We start from the raw sequence: 18,085 nt of genomic DNA, 5'->3' as shown, positions 1-18,085 counted from the left end.
TCCTCCACACTGAGATCTGAAGCACATGTTACTGTAGGAGATTTACAGACGATGAGGCAGAGCAATGCAAAAAAGGGAATAACTGACAAATGTCAGAGGGGGAAAACGACAGCAGGGGGCAAAAGGACAAAAAGCATGGGCAATGTGCCGAAAAAAGCGAAAGAAAGCGGACGGAGCGGCTGAGGTAAAGGATGAGAAGTTGGAATGAGCACATGCTATCCTTGCAAGCTCATTAAACAGCACGGTAATTGATGAGTTGAAAAAAAGACACAGCAGTGGAGAGATGATGGGACATGAGGAGGAGTCTTCAAGGGCACACACAACTTGATGAAAGTGTTCTAATCACTGCTTTCTTCCAGAAAAGATCAATCACCAGCGACAAGGAAGACAGACATGGGGGGGGGGGGGAAATCTCTCAGTGACCCTAAGTTGACTCCCAGGAGACTTCTCACATCATTACTGTGTGTTTTCCCTAATTACTCATCTTCAGTCGGTTAAAAGGATATTTCAGGCTATTGGCGCAGGAGTGTGTTAGCTGTACAAGTCAATGGACTGCATGACAATGGACCACTGTGCCAAAATTGGAGTTTTGAAGAGTTTTAGGGCTGGGTGAAACGTCTTAATGGTTTCCCTAATAAGTACAACAAAAAATTTAGATTTATTATACCATAGTATTATAGAATAGAAAGTATTTAGTCCTATCTTACCTAATGCAAGTATTCTAATTGAAATTCCTCCCCGTTTCTGTCATCAGTCAACACAATGAGTCAAAAATAGTAACTGAAGCGCCATCTGCTCAGGCAACATTTTAACCAGCAGCCACTGCCTTTACAAACTTATAGTCTCTAATTAAATCACCTTTAAAAGCATCTGTACTTTGGTTTTCACTAAATTTTAATGGAAGATAACTTGAGACGCAGGTACTGCTGTAGCATTGAGCTTCCTTTGTTTAGTCTGAAAACACAATCAAAGGGGATAGACGGCAACTAAATAAGGACGAGTACTTTTTTACAGCAAATACAGAACTTAAAAGGCTAATGCATGTTTACATTTTGAATCTGGCAACTGAAATTTGCATGTTGACTCAAAGCTGATGCATTTTGAGGAATTTGTTTGAAGGCACTGTTTTGCGTTTGTCTGTCAGCGGTTCAGCAAGACAAAAATAAATTGAGGTAGAAAAGCCGCGTCTTCCCCAGCGTTTTCAAGAGATCAAAACTCAGAGTTTGATGATATGAAAAAGTGTTTCAAAGTTCCACTGAAACTAACACAACAAAGCATGATCACGGTTTAAGTAATTAGCTTATAGCACTTGAAAGAAGATGTTGGGGGTGAGAGGAGAGACTGCTCAGTACATTATATAGCAGTTTTTAATAGTATAGGAGGTATGATAAATACTTTTTTTAAAGAAAAGGTTCATTGCTATGTTTAGAGTTGGAAGAAATATTACACCTTTCTCAAATAAATTTAAACTGGATCTCAAAGTAATAAACTCTGCAATAGTTCAAACTGTTATAATCTTTTAGGATTTGCAATTTACAACTCTGAATGTTATTAAAATCATGTGCTGAGTTAGTTTGCAGAGCTAATGAGTTTTTTCTGTTATGTTATGTCTCAGCATTCATAACATCCTGTCATTTTACACTTATGGCCCCAGAACTACGTATCCATTTTCAAAAAAAGCACCATGAAATAATTTGCCCATCAACTGATGTGCATAATTGATTAAATAGGCAACTCGGACTGAGTCTCATTCACCTTCTGATAGAAAGCACTTGTTCAGGGCTGAGTTAAAACAACTCTTATGATCACCTGGACTTGCCTCGCGTAGACAGAAAGCCTTAAAACAAATCAGTATTTGCAAAAAATAAATACATTTTTAACTGTTTTGAATACTGAATTTATTTAATACTTATTAACTATGTATAAACTTATGGCTTTTGCTATCAAACATTTTAATCTTAACCCCTCTACTGTAGTCGCATCTGTTACTTGTCACAGACTGATGTGACAATCTGTTCATTTCCCCAGCTGTGTAGAAAAAAATGTGCTTCAGGCCAGTCTCCATGTCTAGAACTGAATGCAGCCCAGTCATGTACTCACGTTCATCCCAACTGGAAAAAATGAACAGTATAGAAGAAATTTAAAAAAAAAGGAAAGAAAAAAAAAAAACACCAGCCAACCGCATGTGGGGATGTTTGAAGTCATGCTTCAGAAAGTAATTTTCTTTGTCTTTTCATTTCACATCTTCAACTAACAGGGAACAGAGTTTATCATTTCTGAGAGCAGCCTGTTGGATATGGCAGAGCCGTACAGCTAATTTATGGTTCAATATAAGCTTTCATCACCGTGCACCGGAGCTGAAAGCTGTGCTGGACTGTGTCAGAGAGGAGGTGCAGAGCAGAGCCTCTAAATCATAGCCAGAATATATGGGACAAAGAGGACAAAGGTTCATATCAGGGTGTAAAAGAGTCAGTCACTACAAATAAAAACACACACAATGGCTTACAATGGCTTTTTCCTAAAATAGAAATCAAAAGACCTGATTTAAATTTTCTGCAGCCTTTAACAAACCCCTTTATCCAATAATAAAATGGTCTGCATTCAACGCCCCAGTTCCTACAGTAATTACAGCTGTAGGGTTCACACCAAAGTGTGGCAGTGTGATAGTTAAGGTAATTAATGTCTGCCATTGAAAATATATAGACAAGTCGTAAATTAAAGGAAAACTTGAATGAATTAAAGGGAAAGGAGAACAATAAAAAACGTTCCAATACAAATAGGCATATGGCTGTAAACAATTCTCTATCGCAGTGGCAAAACACTGGTCCCATATGAACAAAACAACAAAAAGATAAAAACTTAAGTGGATAAATCTAATCTTGTTTCCATGTGGGCATGGCAATAATGTAAACTATCACACCGGGTTAATACAGTTAAAGCTTTGCGGACCCCCATACTCTTAAGTGACTCCCAAATTGGGAACCATTACTGTGTAACATGTTGGAAAAGCAGAACTGAAACAGATTTTGTTCCAAGAAAGGAAGAAAAAAGGTCTAAGTGACAATGAGAAGAGGGTTTATTCTTGGACCTCGGATGACAAAAGCATGACTCGACAGATACTGGAGTCATTTCTGATTGAAGATGTATTGCGAATACACCACAATAGACTTAACAACGTTGGTCAAAACAAATAACTGAGAATTTCATTCATGTTTTGATCACCAGATTTAACAGAGGCATTACACTTATACACAGCTCTCTTACAGTAAAGACGTAGGGACATTTGAGAGTTCACTGGTGCATGAACCTTGAAAAGTGGTTCATAATCATGTGGAATAATGGGAATGGTGGGATAAGTCTTCCTTTTCCATTTTCTTTATATGTAAGTGAGTGTATGTGTATCATTTGTAAAGAGAAGGGAATGTATTACTCCTATGGTGAAGAGATCTAGTGGTTCTGTTATGCTGTAGGGGATATTTGCTGGCATGGCTCCATTTCACGTGCTCACTTATAAGGGAGGGTCAGAAGAAAATCAATAAAGTTGTTCTGAGTGATCACCTTTACACCGGGGTCTCTCCCAGAATAACAATGCTATCTTCCATACAAGGTCTTAAAGCATACTTTCATCAGAACAAATTTGATTAAAGCTCCTCCATTTCGTAAAGAAAAAAAAATATTTACTCAAAAGTTTTGATAAAAGCTTATTTAATAAATAAGTTTATTAAATATGTATGTAAAACCCTTAATTGGACGAAGCAGTTCAGAAAATAAACAAAAAAAAAATTAAATGTTGCCCTTACGTTGCCAAATATTTGCTTGAATATTGCAACTTTAAGTACTACAGCTCATATAAATTAATCAGCAGTGTATATACTAAACATCCCAAATACACACTGCTGATTAATTTATATGAGCTGTAGTACTTAAAGCTGCAATATTCAAGCATATTTGTCCATGTTCAATAGCAAGGGTGTCAAACTCCAGTCCTCGAGGGCCGGTATCCGGCAGGTTTTTGTTGTTTCCCTCTTTCAACACAGCTGATTCAAATCAAATGGACCCAGCAGCTTCTTATCAACCTAATTATGAACTTGTGAGGTGTGATGGAGCAGGGAGACAACAAAAACCTGCAGGATACCGGCCCTCGAGGCCTGGAGTTTGACACCTGTGTTCTATAGTAAAGAACATGGACACATTCTCCAGATTGGGTAAACCTTCATGTCCTCAACATTCATCAACACATTTAGTTTCTTAAAGACCTTTACTTTTTATCCACACAAGCTTCTTCTATTATGATGCCAATAGTAGGATATTTCACTTAGGTAGTCTGTGAAACAACTGATGTTTTTGAGTTTATGGCCATCTTTGATGGTTGTGACTTGCTTGATGTTTCATTACAGTGACCATTGTTCACACTTGAGGCAAAGTCTGAATAGGTGTTAGCAATATCATTGGGATAGCTAAAAGGTTGCTAGTGCCATTGTAGACACCATCACAACTGAAGGAGCTCTTCTGGATGAGAGCCAAACGTCTTAGAAAAACTAAACCCTGCCCAATAGCACACAGACTTATATTTCTTTATTCCTTAAAATCTAACCAACACCAAACCATGTCTGGAAACTGTCAGATTTTAATTGGTTTATTTTTAATCTACATAATTCATCATCATGAAACTGAACACCGTCCAAATACCATTTTTACTTCCGCTATGGTGAAGGTTATGTATTCGCTGGCTAGCTGGTTGTTAGCAACATAATTAAAAAATTTACGGACGGATTATGATTAAATTTTCAGGAAATCTCAAAATTGGAATGAGATAAAAAGTGATTAGATTTTGGAGGTGATCCTGAAGACCACCTGGATCCAGCATTTTTTTAAAGGGTTTTTCACATCCTTTGAAGACTAGGATCATTTTGCCATTCTAACTAAAAAAGAATGCCCAAATTTACTGGCAAAAACAAACTTACAATGGCTTGGTGAAGGTATGCGCTCTCTAAATGCTTTTAGTTTTTCTGTGATTTCCAAATAAATTTAGAAATATTTTTTAACAACTAATTTTAACAACAATGACCTAATATACAGCCATTAGCAAGACTAAATCTTAAAATATGCTTACTCCCTGTGTTTTCATTAACCAGAGATAAGGGACATGTATGAATTGTCATGAAATGTGTACCAGCTGCTCCTGATTGTGCTTGTAAGCAGGGCACAACAGCAAGTAGAACCCCACAAGTCAGGTTCTTGCTGCTCTCATAACAACAAGATGTATTAGTCCCCTTCAACTCACACAGCACTGATGTCGCATATCTCCCTTAGCTGAAATGTCAAGTCACTGACTGTTTTTGTGGGGGAAAAAAAACCTTTGGAATGGGAGAACAACAACAGAGTTGATGTCAGTAAGCAGCTACATGTATATGTACTCAGTTCAGTTTGTTATTATCATTATTAGTCACTGTGACTCCTTGCACACTAAACATTCAAACACACTAATGTTAATTTCATTAATGATAATAATGCATGGTGGTTATTTCCTGTATAAGGACCAACTTCACAGCTGGTTCTCCCGAGTTTTACTACTCATAAATCACATTTCTTTGACAGCTACATTGTAAACATATGTGGCAGCCTTTAATAATTCTGGCACCAAGATAGCTCATTTCAATTCCAGCCAACAAGGACAATCATTTTTCACAGGACAGCTGTCCCCCATGTTCAGAGACTGAACAGCTCCTCGGTGAAGTATCTCCGGGTTTATCTCATTTACCACAGAAGCTGAACAAGGGGGATTGATGATGTAATTCGGTGTAAACACAGAAGCGGTGCTGCAAAAAACCGATATGGAGCCAACATCAATACTCAAAGAGGGCAAATAAGTGACAGTGAACTCTGGAAGGGGTTTCAAATTTGAAATTCCCCTTGCGTACGCACAATGGCAAACACAAACAAGTTTAATTTTGTTCTATGCTTGCCCAGTCTTTCAGCATTTCCATCCTGAGGAAGCGAGATGAGCATTCGCAACTTAACAAACATATGGCATTAGCTCCTATTTAGTTACAACATTGTTCAATTTTGTGTTTAAAAGTAAAGATAGCAAATCTCTCATTTCCTATATGTAACTCTGACACAACCATCTCGCCTGACTGAGAACGATGCATGTGCCTGTATGTGCTCTCAATGCTGTTTTTGGGCATTTTTTACATCTAAACTTCTGTTTTTACCCAGAAGTCCAGCTTGGTACAGACAATGCAGTATTCACTGTTTTGTGTCACCAACTGGGACATGTGCTAGAGTATCTGAGCCATACTGTCCTTTTCTAATTCGCTGCTATTAGGGTCACAATTTTACTATTCCAAGTCTAAAAGGTGGAGCTTGACGTAATCATTCTTTCTTGCTTTCTGGAACTGACCCCAGGTAATCTAGACGCAAACAGGTTTCCTAATCCAGAACAGGTTTTTCAATGAATCGACCAGCTTTCTAGAATAATTCAGACCAGAAATGACTATCCCAAGGTTTGCATTTTTTTTTTTCAGCAGGACCTAGTGTAACGTGACCAAGGTCCCTTAAAAGTAGTGGAATTACCCTTTTTAAGCACACATCAGAGGCTGACTTTATCACATCTTGTCTCAAATTGAACCCCTTGATGGGAGACTTAATAGGGATGGGAGACTAGATTCTGTCAAATTAGAGGCTGTTTTTGCTTCACAATTTTAAATAAATTTTTTTTGTTAAAAAATCAAATTTTTTCAAATAGTTAAAAATAATCCATGATAAATTTGTCATTTTTATTGTTTTTATTGATCTTTTTACTTGTCTTATTAGGCATTATAGCAGCAAAATGATGGTTTGGGAACCATGTTGTTTTTTCCTGATTGAAATCAAGAAAAATAACTAGCAAATAAAGTTTTGTACATTTTTTTTTTTGTTTTTAAATCTTCAAAAATCAGCAATATCAAAGAATTGTGAGAGTCGCAATTTAAATCTAATTGAATCAGGACAACAGCATATCGTCATAGCCCTACTAAATAACATATCTCCTTGATGTGCATCAGAGTTAGGTAGTGCCCTCACACTTCCTCAAACAAACCACATTCAAAGTAAAGTACATTTTGATTAAGAAGTGGTGATGTAAAAGCATCCTTTTGAGTATTTGATTACCTAGAACACTGTTTCTCAAATGGGGGTATGCGTACCCCTGGGGGTACTTCAGGGCATTCAAGAGGTATGTGAAATTTTTTGAAAACATGTATATTTTTGTTTTCTTTAAAACATCCTTAAATAAAATAATATAAATATATCATATAAATATTTATTGTATTTCAATAAATGTAAGTGTACATTCATAAACTGAATTTACATTTAGATTTACATCATTTCATTCCCAAAATCCCACATTCCGACGTGAACTGAACCCCACGAGCCAAATCATATCCATCAGTCACTGTCGCCTTGACAACGCAAACAATGGAGTCCTGGTTGGAGCGTAGTAGAGATGTGCAAAAAAATTGCCATTGTTTTGCACGGTTAAAGTTTAATAAGCCAAACACAAATGAAAAAGTGCTGTATTTCATGTTTTTTCTTAACCAAAAATACTTTGCCATGGTACTTGGCTGAAAAAACATGTAAAAGGGGTACTGTGTTGCAAAAAGGTTGAGAACTGCTGACCTAGAATACAGTTTTAAAATGTCAAAGGATGCATTCACATCAGGGTAGTCCGCTAAACTTGGTCCAATTAAGGAATTGGCTCAGCTTTTGGGGGTGTATCGATGCGGACCAAGATTGTGTTCATTCTGCACTTTGGCCAAACGAGGCAAACCATTATCCCCATTCCCACTAAAAGGTGGTACTACACTAATATTTACCAAGAGAGGAAAAGAAGAAGAAAACTGTTTCCTCCACTTGCGAACTTAACATGGAGGACAAAACTATCTCAGTTTTGGGTTTTTTATTTTGTCATAAATACACTGCAACAATGGACGCAGTATTACCAAGAGACAAGGCAGCGGACCCTTAACACGATTGCAACCCACAATGCAATGCTAGCCAAATACAGCAAGTGGCTTATTTTTGTAACTTTGTAGTCCGCTTCCTGTATTTGGTCTACTTGAAACATACCAAGGCCTGCATTTGTAGGCAAATTGAGTCCGCTTCTTTATCTGCATCAGACTTTGTATTGCATTCACATTTCCACAGACGAAGTGGACTTTCCAAACAAACAGACTCGGATTCTAATCAAAAAGGCTGTTGTGAATGTGCCCTAAGTCATCCTGCATTTAGTGATATTTACTAATTTAGGTTCGAAGAAATGTACCTTTAGAAATTTAGGGGGTGATTTAGGAGTGTGACACCTCAGCATCCAATCAGACCTGTCAACTATAAACTAAAGTATAAAAATTACAGCATAAACAGGCAGTCATCCAAACCCAGGTTGGACATTGATAGTGGTCACCTTAACAATATTGAAGTAGTGGAAGATACAATGCCATTACAGTCCCAAACAACATGGATACATTTTTTATTTTACTTTTTTTGCAGAATCACAAAGAAAGCAGTGATGCAAGGATAGGAGAAAGGAACAAAAGGTTAATAACAAAAAGGCTAGCAAACCCAAGAAACTCCACAGACCGTGGTGTTATTGAGAGACTGATCAATGAGTGCAGTCTCTCAAAAACACTCAATAGAAAAAATGGAGAGAGAAACCTTGAAGCCTTTGTGAGTGCCAGAGAGCAAAACAAAGAGAATGTAGTGACCATCGTGTGCACAAGAGCAGTGCAGCCTTGGAGAATGAACGTGTGACAGACAAAGCAGAAAAATGTGATGCTGCCTGCAGCCATGGAAAAATGTGGGAAATGGTTTCAAGGTGTGTACACAATGTCAACACAGCAGACGTGCAGAAACAGAGGAAATACACAAGAAACTGAGGGAAGGATAGAAGAGGGTGACACAAAAAATGATAAAAAATGTCTTGTGTGTGCGAGCAGTTGTGTGTGGCATCTGACTGACCTGTGAGCACAGCCTTAGCAGAGGGTTCAGCCAGGTCCAGGGCAGATTTGCCGTCAGTGTTGCGGATGTTGGGGTCGGCTCCATGCTGCAGTAACACTGTACAACAACAGGGCAGACACAGACAGTAGCTGAGCTCCTGGACTGATATACAAACTCCCCGACACACACCTCCTCCCAGTCCACCACCTGCTCCTCCTGCCGCCACTGCTGAGCCACATCCTGCTCTGTAAACTGCTTTGCCTGACCCTCCTTCTCCTCTTTCAGCCACTTCATCTCCTGCACTCTCTCTTCCTCCACTGGTTGTGTCTCCTGGTCCTCCTGGCAGCTTTTCTGTAAGTCCAGCTTCTCGTTTCTCTCCACCTCTTCCTCCTCCAGCTGCTCCTCCTCTGTTGCTAGTGCTACTCCCTCGGCTGCCCCTGCCTGCCCCTGCCCTGCGAGCCATGCCGCTGATGTAAACAGACATGCCACAAGAAAAAGAAGCGAGAGCTACGCTTGAAGCACACTGCCGGAAAAACAGCGGACCCAATTAAACAGCAACGTGACCGGCCGCAAAACCCATCACAAACACTTCCTTGGAAGAGGGAGGGATGGATGTGACTGAACTGAGGAGATGAGTTTTTAAGAAAGAACAAAAAAACCTAAGTGAGGAAGGGAGAGGCTGGTGATTATAGCTAATCGAGGCAGCGGCAGCAGAAACAGCGACGAGGCGGTGTGAGCGGAGAGACACTCGCCTCTCCGACTGACTGAGCGATGCAGCGGAGAGCAAGATGAGAGAGGGAGAGGGGTGGAGGGGACAGAGAGGGGGGAGGGTCTGGGAGAAAGAGGATAAAGGACGAGAAGAGGAGAGGAAGAGCAACACAAAACAAGATGATCGGAAGAGAGAGGAGAGGGAGAATAGAATAAAGGGAGATGGTGGTGGAGGGAGAAGAGAAGAGAAGAGAAGAGAAGAGAAGAGAAGAGAAGAGAAGAGAAGAGAAGAGAAGAGAAGAGAAGAGAAATGAAACCAGCAAACAGGTATGAGCTGAATAACAAACTCTGCCTGCGCCTGGTTTTGTTGTAAATTAGCTCTTTTGAGAGCGCTAATGTCAAGTCACCAATTGCCTTCCTCTCTACTTCACTTCCTACTATTGTGACTGCTGAGCACCTCCTACTGCACATGCCCTTCGACTCATGCACTTCACACAACCACCCTGTTAGAGCCACTGGTTGAGGAGAGATGACCGGCTATATATGTGCACATATTATTCCTGCCAAGGTATTGACGCAGTCCCCTCTAAGCAAAAATATGATTTAGATTTGCACTACACACACTCCTACAGATAGCTGACAGTTAGAGGACAAAGACGTACCCATGCCGATGCTGTGTGACACAAGAATTTAAAAGCTTTGCACAATTATTTGCTTAAAAACCTAAAGGAGTCATTTGGATTGTCAAGTTCAAAGTATTGTGACTTTCTGCAGCATCTATAACCAATCAGGATGGAAATTATACTAAATAAACTCAGATTTGGCAGATTAGGTTTCTTAGCCCATTTCATCGGAGGGATTGTTTTAAAAAATATACATATGGATTAAAAAAAAAAATCTAAACTGATTGCATCATGGAGACATAACTCAGCTGTAGAACATCATGTCTTTGCACACTTTGCAACAAGATCACCTGAACATCCTTTTTCGAACAAAAACTTATTCACAGCTTTTAGCTTCTTAAATGTGAAAAACACATCAGTCATTTGTATTTCGTGGCATTTAAAGGTTTCACTTTGGGTTCTATAGATATTTACATTTTTTTCCCTCTAAGATCATCAAAATCCATTAAAAGGGCATCTCAAAACCAGAGCTCTGAATCATTTTCATGAAGGTACAGTGCGTCATTATTTGTCATACAAACAACAACTGAAAATGAGTGCAGTTGTTTTCTACTCATTTAATGCTACTTTTCCAGATTTAACTGCTACTTCTTTGTAAATGGTTATTCAAATTTATGTAATTATTGTCACTATTGTGTAATCATTGTGTAATTACCATCTATTGTGTGTAATTACACAGTAGATGGTATAAACAGGTTCAGTTCCAATGAATTGCAACCAAAAAGCAGAAGGATGAGGGTGTGAGAAATCAATTTCACCTTCATAATGCTCAACAACCTCACCAAAATGACAAGAAATCCATGACAACTAAAAGATGCACTGTCGGTGGTTTATTTACTTGAACCAGAGATTTCAAACTCCAGCCTTGTGGGCCACTGTCCTGCAAGTTTTAGATGTTTCCCTGTTCCAACACAATTAAGTTTATTGTGTTTCAGCAGGGAAACATCTAAAACCTAAAGAACATGGGCCTTGATTTGAGATCATTCACTTAAACTGTGTCCTGAAGAAGCAAACAAACTCAGGCTGCCTTTGCAATTCAAACATCTAACCCCGGGTTTGTTGATTAGACATTCTACAAGCCTCCAGTTTTAAATGACACATGTCTGATAGTCAGATTTAGTTGTAACTCAAGTGGAAAGCTTAAGAAGAGGGCAGAGCGTCCATCATAAAGAGGAGAATTTGCAGACTCCACTCTCATTCTGCTGCTAATTCTTTGAACTGGCAGGATGACAGGCTAAAACTCTGGCCAGTAAACAAACTACTAAATGTCACATGATTTTCGTTCACATGCTTTGGTGTGATGTAACTGTGCAGTTTGGATAGCAAAGTAAGGTTTAACTAAAATGTACTGGTACCGGATTTGTCAAAAATTGCTATGAAAAGGTTTTGCAGAATGTGCACACACGTTGTTCCATAAAGATGTGACAGCTTAGTTACTTTTACTGGATTATTTGGTGTGTAGAGGCCTTGAAAAAAAATGCTTTTTAAAGATTAAAAAAGGACTTTAACAATCATCAGTATTTGAATTTAACTGACTTTTTCTTAGCTTTATTACTGATACATGAGAAAGCTGAAAAGAGCCTGCTGTTACTGCAGTCAAGGACATTCACATCCAGGAGTGGAATGATGAGCGGAAATGTGCATTGTAGTTATTTCTGAGCCAGAGGGAAGAGAAAATTGTAGTTAGAGCTGAAGCTGAAGGTGGCAGATTTTCATATAATGTGACCTGAAAATGTTTGCCTTTTTGCTCCTGCGGCATATAACATATTTGTCATCCTCTCCCTTTGAAACTATGATCAGACTGAACTTTCTGGAAGTGGAGGCCCCCCTCATTTTAAACAAGAGTAAATTAGAAAAGTGTGTAGTCACAGTCAAGTGTCCTCAACATGAGCGCCATAGTCTTCAGGTCTGTTCCACACATCTAGGAGTAGAATTTAAAACCTATTACATTATGCTCATTAAGCAGACACTCTTAACTAAAGCAGATTAATGTGGGGCTTAGTACCTTTCCCAATACCACCTTGACATGTGGAAGGTTTGAACAAATTATTAGCCTTCTGAAACCTGACCATTATATCTCCTGACCCGCTGCCATCCATAATGTAAGTTAATGATACTCAATATCTTTTCCATATTTGAAGCTTTTGACAAGTTAACTCTTTGATGGTTTATACAGTAGACTGTAAACTACTGTTACTGGGAAATACTGAGTGTTGGATATTTCAGGAAGCAGCCACTGGCGCCGCTAAGCAGTTGTCAATTCTTTGACAATTGAAAGAATTTATGCCCGTAAAGCAATAAAATGTTAGGGAAATAACAGCTATTTCTTGTATGAAAATCAATTAAAACATTTCTGTTAAAAGGAACAGTGGGGGGTCATGTTAAAAGCCAGACAACCAAAAAATAAAAAAAACAAACTTAAATAAAATATCTACTCATTGATTTGTTTGAAATTTAACACATCCACCCGCGTTTGACCAGGAAATGCCTTCAGGAAAACAAAGTAAAATTGACCAAGTTACCATTTACTGTGAAAAATTTAAAAAAAAAAAAACCTCACGGTGATTGATGAAGTTCAAATTGAGCTTTTAAGCTAAAACGAGTAAATGGAGTAAATAAAAAGGAGCAAATTTTTGTGTAAGGATAAATAACTCTGAGGCATATGAGTGGACCAATCATGTCCTCTGTTTATGATTCAGCCACTAGCAACTTTTCACTGGTGGAAAAAATAAATAAACCAAAATAATGTCTGTTGTCTGAAATGACTTACCCAGAATAAATTACGTGATTAGACAGACATCTTTTTAATCAGACTGCTTGGTGCTTCCTGTTTTGTGTAAAGATCTTCTGTACTGTATATACCTCATGCTGCCACCCTGTATAGATGGCTCCAGTCAAGAAGATGGAAAAATCCATCTAACTCTAAGGTCCAATGCTTATTTCTGAAGTGCCATAATGCAACAGACACTGAAAGATAACATGTTTACTTGATTCGAACTTGGCTTGAAGTAAGATACCAAAACATGATAGAGAAATGAATTACAACTAAATCTTAACAGTGTGATCGTGCACTGGGGCTTTACAGACGTTCACCTGCTGCAGCAAATTGTGTAAATTATAAAAAAAAAAAAAAAGATAAAGCAACCTGAAATCTACTGTAGGCTACACTTTGTCCTGTTGTTGTTCCATTTGCCTTTTCCTGTTATAAAACAGCCAGAAGTCAGAGACTCTTTGCTGGGGAGTGATAAAAAATTCAGATCAATGTCAAAGAGGCTATGGGTACCTGTGCATCAACAGTCACAAGGAATACCTAAATGTGTAGTGAAGGTAGCTGTGGACTTTCCCTTTCTGGTTCAGTACAAACCGAAAGTAACTAGCCGAGAGGATGAGACGGTTTCAAACAGCAGGTTATGTTATACTGCTAGCATCTATAAAGTCATTGCTTTCAGAGCAGCACTGCTTAAAGACATCAATGATAACTAACTCGAATATAGTTTAGAAACTCTGCAGTCAGGATGTGAATTCAGAAATAATTTCTGAAAGCTGGAAAATGTAATTAATTAAATTTTTGTTCCTGTTTTTGTATCTCATTCTTAATTTTACTTAAAAAACAGATATTTTAGACACTGCTCACACTAAACACGAGAAAGAGTGAAGTCAAAGTCATCAGCAAATGGAAATTTTATGTACCTCAGCATTAGTCATGTTCACAGCTATTGGCAAATCAATAACGAAGAGGTGTGACAACAGGGGATCATCAGAGATCCACAGAGTCCTCTGTTGCTATGCAGCCTTCTAAGGACCACATGTTCTGCTGCTGTGACTGCAGGAATAAAACTCCTCCTTGTTGATGCCCTTTCAGCAGTTCATTTATTCTTTTTACGAACCGCTTAGCTCGATTAAGGGTTGTGGGGAAGCTGGAGCCTATCCGAGCAATTACAGGGCGAGAGGCAGGGTACACCCTGGACAGGTCATCAGTCCATCAGTCTTTCAGCAGTTGTTTTATCAAACATATCAAACTTATCTACAATAAGACTTAAAAGACATTTCTGCAAGATTCATGTGGCTTTTTTTTTAGTAAAGTAAGTAAGTAAAGTAAATATTTTCCATCTGTGTTCTATGCAATTACAATAAAAAAAAGTAATGAATTAAACAAATCTGGTCACAATTTGGTTACTCTAAATTGCCCATAGGAGTGAGTGTGAGCATGAGTGGTTGTTCGTCTCTGTGTGGCCCTGCGATGGACTGGCGAGCTGTCCAGGGTGTACCCTGCCTGTCGCCCAAAGCCAGCTGGGATAGGCTCCAGCTTCCCCACGACCCTGTATTGGATTAAGCGGTTCAGAAAATGAATGAATGGTCACAATTTGTTAAGAAGGCATTTGTATAGGCCGATTAAGCTAGTTGGCCTGATCGAAGGGAATCCAAGACTGTAAGCGAGGAACTTTTAAAAAAGTAAATCAATTTAAAGAAAAGAAAATTCAATACCAGCAATCATGCTTCCTTACTGTATAATTACCCCGCTGTCCACCTGAGGAAAATGTTTTTTGTTGTGGAAGTGTTTTTCCCTGATCCGGTCTGGGCAGCCACTTTCTTTCTGTTGCTGCTGACTGACAGATGACTTGACGTCATGTAGGAGCAGGTGTGGACAGAAGGGACTGAACACCTCTATAAAGCTTTCAAGCCTCTCTCCTCAACCGTAATGTGAATTCCCAGTCCGCCACAGGAACCAGTGTGGACTTCTTTCTGCCATGCAGGGCGTCTAAGAATAATAACTGATGCTGCAGCCACAGCTTGCAGGACATTTGCAGCTTTCCACTTAATGGGACATAACAGCATCCAGCCAGTGGAGGGTTTATTATATACAGCTTCTAAAATGAATGTGTGATGATACAAAAACTCTCACACACACACACACACACAATGGAGAATATAATATTTAAAAATCAGCCAGAAATCAACAACAGACTCAAGCGAAAGTTACATCCAGAACCTCTGGCTTTCATTATACTCTATGGAGCGATGCAAAATCAGAGCACTACCGTGACAACCAGTACTGAGAGATTACTGTTACCGCTCTCTTCACACAACTGTCCGTTTAAGCTTTAGAGGGTCACAAAACAACAAGATCTAGGAAAAGTCACCAATAACCAGGATAATCATCATACACGCAATGCTCTGCAGTTTTTGGAGCGTCTGTAGGTGCTCACCTATACAGACGTCTATCTTCCCTTTGATAGCAGCTTCATGTAGCGGTGTGTAGTTCCAGTTGTCTCGAGCGTTTGGGTCGGCACCTTGACACAGCAGCAGGGACACCACCTAAAAACAAAATCACATCAATTTAATTTCATGTTCATTTGGCTAAAGAATGTCAAATCATGCTTATTATCATTTGTCCCTGTTGTTTTGCCATCACATCCCCATCACAGGATCACCGCAATCAAGATGATTATTTCCATTATTTTAGGAGTGAATTAGTCCAACAAACATTGTCCCTTCAGTGTTTCTTGTCTCCACCCCCCTCCCACTTTAGACAAACAGCTCATGTAGATGTGATGCTGTACCTCTGAAATGCAGGTAAAAACACAAGCCATCACTTTGAAACACCTATGGTCTGACAACACTGATCACTGCTACATTTATCATTTTAATTAATCAATTTAAGTTTTGCTATTATCAATTGTTTAGTATAGAATGTTTTGTTAATCACAAAGAGCAACTCTTTAGTCTGGGAATCTTTTTCCTTGCATGGCTCCGATGCTTTAATGTGATTTAAACAAAATTTGCCGAGGTTATTAGCTTCTAAAAAGCATGCCCTGAGCCACATGCAAATAACTGGATCTCCTCATCCATCATGATCCTCACTGCGCTTTTATTCCCCAAATGCAATTAAAATAAAAAAGGAAAATACAAATAAACTAAAAATCTAACGTGATGAAAACAACTAATGTTCAGCTAGCAACTAGTGTAATTGTGGTCAGTGTATATGATTAGACTGCTAATAAAAGCTGTCACACAATAATGTAACTACCCTCCAACAAAACTGCAAAAGCTTATGTAACTAAAGTCAGTTTAAAACCGAACATGCAAGAGCCAGCAGGACATAAAGCATCAGCTCTTCTTTCACAGATAATGCAAAACATCAGCATGCTCAGGCATGAGGAGAACATCAAAGCAGAGGTAAGAACAAATGTTCAGAGCCATCCAAGTTTGATCTGTAAAGGCTGACTGTGCATCTCACCGTTACCAAACAAGCAGACCAGATCTACATGCCTGGACAAAATAACCATGTTTTCACTTCGGGCTGGATTTTTCATTTCAGTTTCACAAATAAAGAAGTTTTCAATTCACTGTGACTCCAGGGAGTAGAAAAGCACAGACAAAATTCTGGCACCAACGTGTCAAACATGTGTGTCATCTCACCTCAGAATGACCAAAGGAGCAGGCATTGTGCAGCGGGATCAGACCACCATCGTCTCGAGCGTGCACATTAGCACCTGTCTGAAGCAGGTGGTCCACCACATCTCTTCGCCCAAAACCTGACACAAAAAAATGGAGAAAAAGCAAAGTGGTGATAAAAACAGAAGATCAAAAAAGCCAGACTTTTAATACACAGCGAATAGCAATTTCTGATTCAGACAAAGTCAAAGATTTTCTCACTTTTGTTGCCTTTAAAACTATTTTTGATTCATTCTTCTTGTTAAAGATCTCCTACTATTTATAACTGGTGCACAAATGCAGGGAGTGGTTAATGTTAACAAACATCTGTTCGCAAACCATCATCACCTTACTGCATTTTCTGTGAAAACTCTTGAAACAATGAAAACGATTTTTATGCACTCCTCATTGACAATGATGTCCATTTATCTGAATTATAGATGACCTGTGTTTGCCTGACAATGATTTTTACTGCTATACTAAGTCACTGGTTAACCCATTTTTTTTCTCACTAAATGTCTGCGTTTTATATAATGGCTGATTTAAAACAGGTGAAATATATGAATGAAGAAATAAACAGCGTTTGCTTTGATTTTTTTTTCCTCCAATCTCTGTCTTCCAATATGAAAAAAAAAGCCTATGGTAAGATTTATCACTGGTGGCTCTACTTTACATTTGAGTTTATCAGCTTTGAATGCTGCTATTCAGGTGGCGAAATAACTTAAAATACGTTCAATTCGTTAAAATAGGGATTTTTCATTGCAATTACCTGCAGCAAAATGCAGGGGTGTCGACTTGCGTCCAGCCATGTCTTTGGCGTTTACATTCACCGCATCCACGAGTTTCTTTACCCTGGAAACATCCCCGTTTCGGCAGGCTTCAAACAGCTCCCTAAACGCTTCATTTGCACTACTGCTGCCCGGGTTACCGCTCCCAGAATCGGGCGTAGAGCCGGGACTGGTCTCGCTGCCCTCGGTGGTGGTCGGGGAGCTCGTGCTGCTGCTCGTGCTGCTTCCGCTGCTGATTGTGAGGGCCAGAACTGGGGAGGTGGGAGAGGCCGGCGATGCTTCACCGTCAGCCGTGTTCTCCGCCGCTGCTCCGCGGGGCGAGGTGGCATCTTCAGCAGGTGTCGGTGGAGACCGCGGCGGGGTCACGGGCAGGTAAGAGCCGCGGGGCGGGGAGGACAGCAGGGAGTTGGGCTGTTGTTGCTGCTGCTGCTGCTGCTGCTGAGAGCAGCGACGAGGCGTCGCCATTTTCACAACACAACAATCCCCACTAGCAAC

The 18,085-nt window shown here is 39.4% G+C and overlaps 1 protein-coding gene across 1 annotated transcript in view; it reads right to left on the bottom strand.

Annotated features, from left to right (window-relative positions):
• Window positions 1-18,085, bottom strand: part of LOC306768519 (poly [ADP-ribose] polymerase tankyrase-1-like) — a gene marked incomplete at its 3' end in the record, with an annotated part of 84,784 nt that extends 66,699 nt beyond the window's left edge. The window contains exons 1-4 of the mRNA XM_079256905.1: window positions 17,572-18,085; window positions 16,788-16,903; window positions 15,575-15,683; window positions 8,998-9,093 (exon numbers count right to left, since the gene is read on the bottom strand). Coding sequence (XP_079113031.1) covers window positions 8,998-9,093; window positions 15,575-15,683; window positions 16,788-16,903; window positions 17,572-18,055 — 805 coding nt within the window. The 5' untranslated portion in view covers window positions 18,056-18,085. The remainder of the gene's footprint in view (window positions 1-8,997; window positions 9,094-15,574; window positions 15,684-16,787; window positions 16,904-17,571) is intronic.

Source organism: Telmatherina bonti (genome assembly GCF_933228915.1).
Source record: "Telmatherina bonti genome assembly, chromosome: 17".
NCBI lineage: Eukaryota > Metazoa > Chordata > Actinopteri > Atheriniformes > Telmatherinidae > Telmatherina > Telmatherina bonti.
The sequence above is the reverse complement of the archived record's forward strand: the minus strand, read 5'-3'. Positions and strand labels throughout refer to the sequence as shown.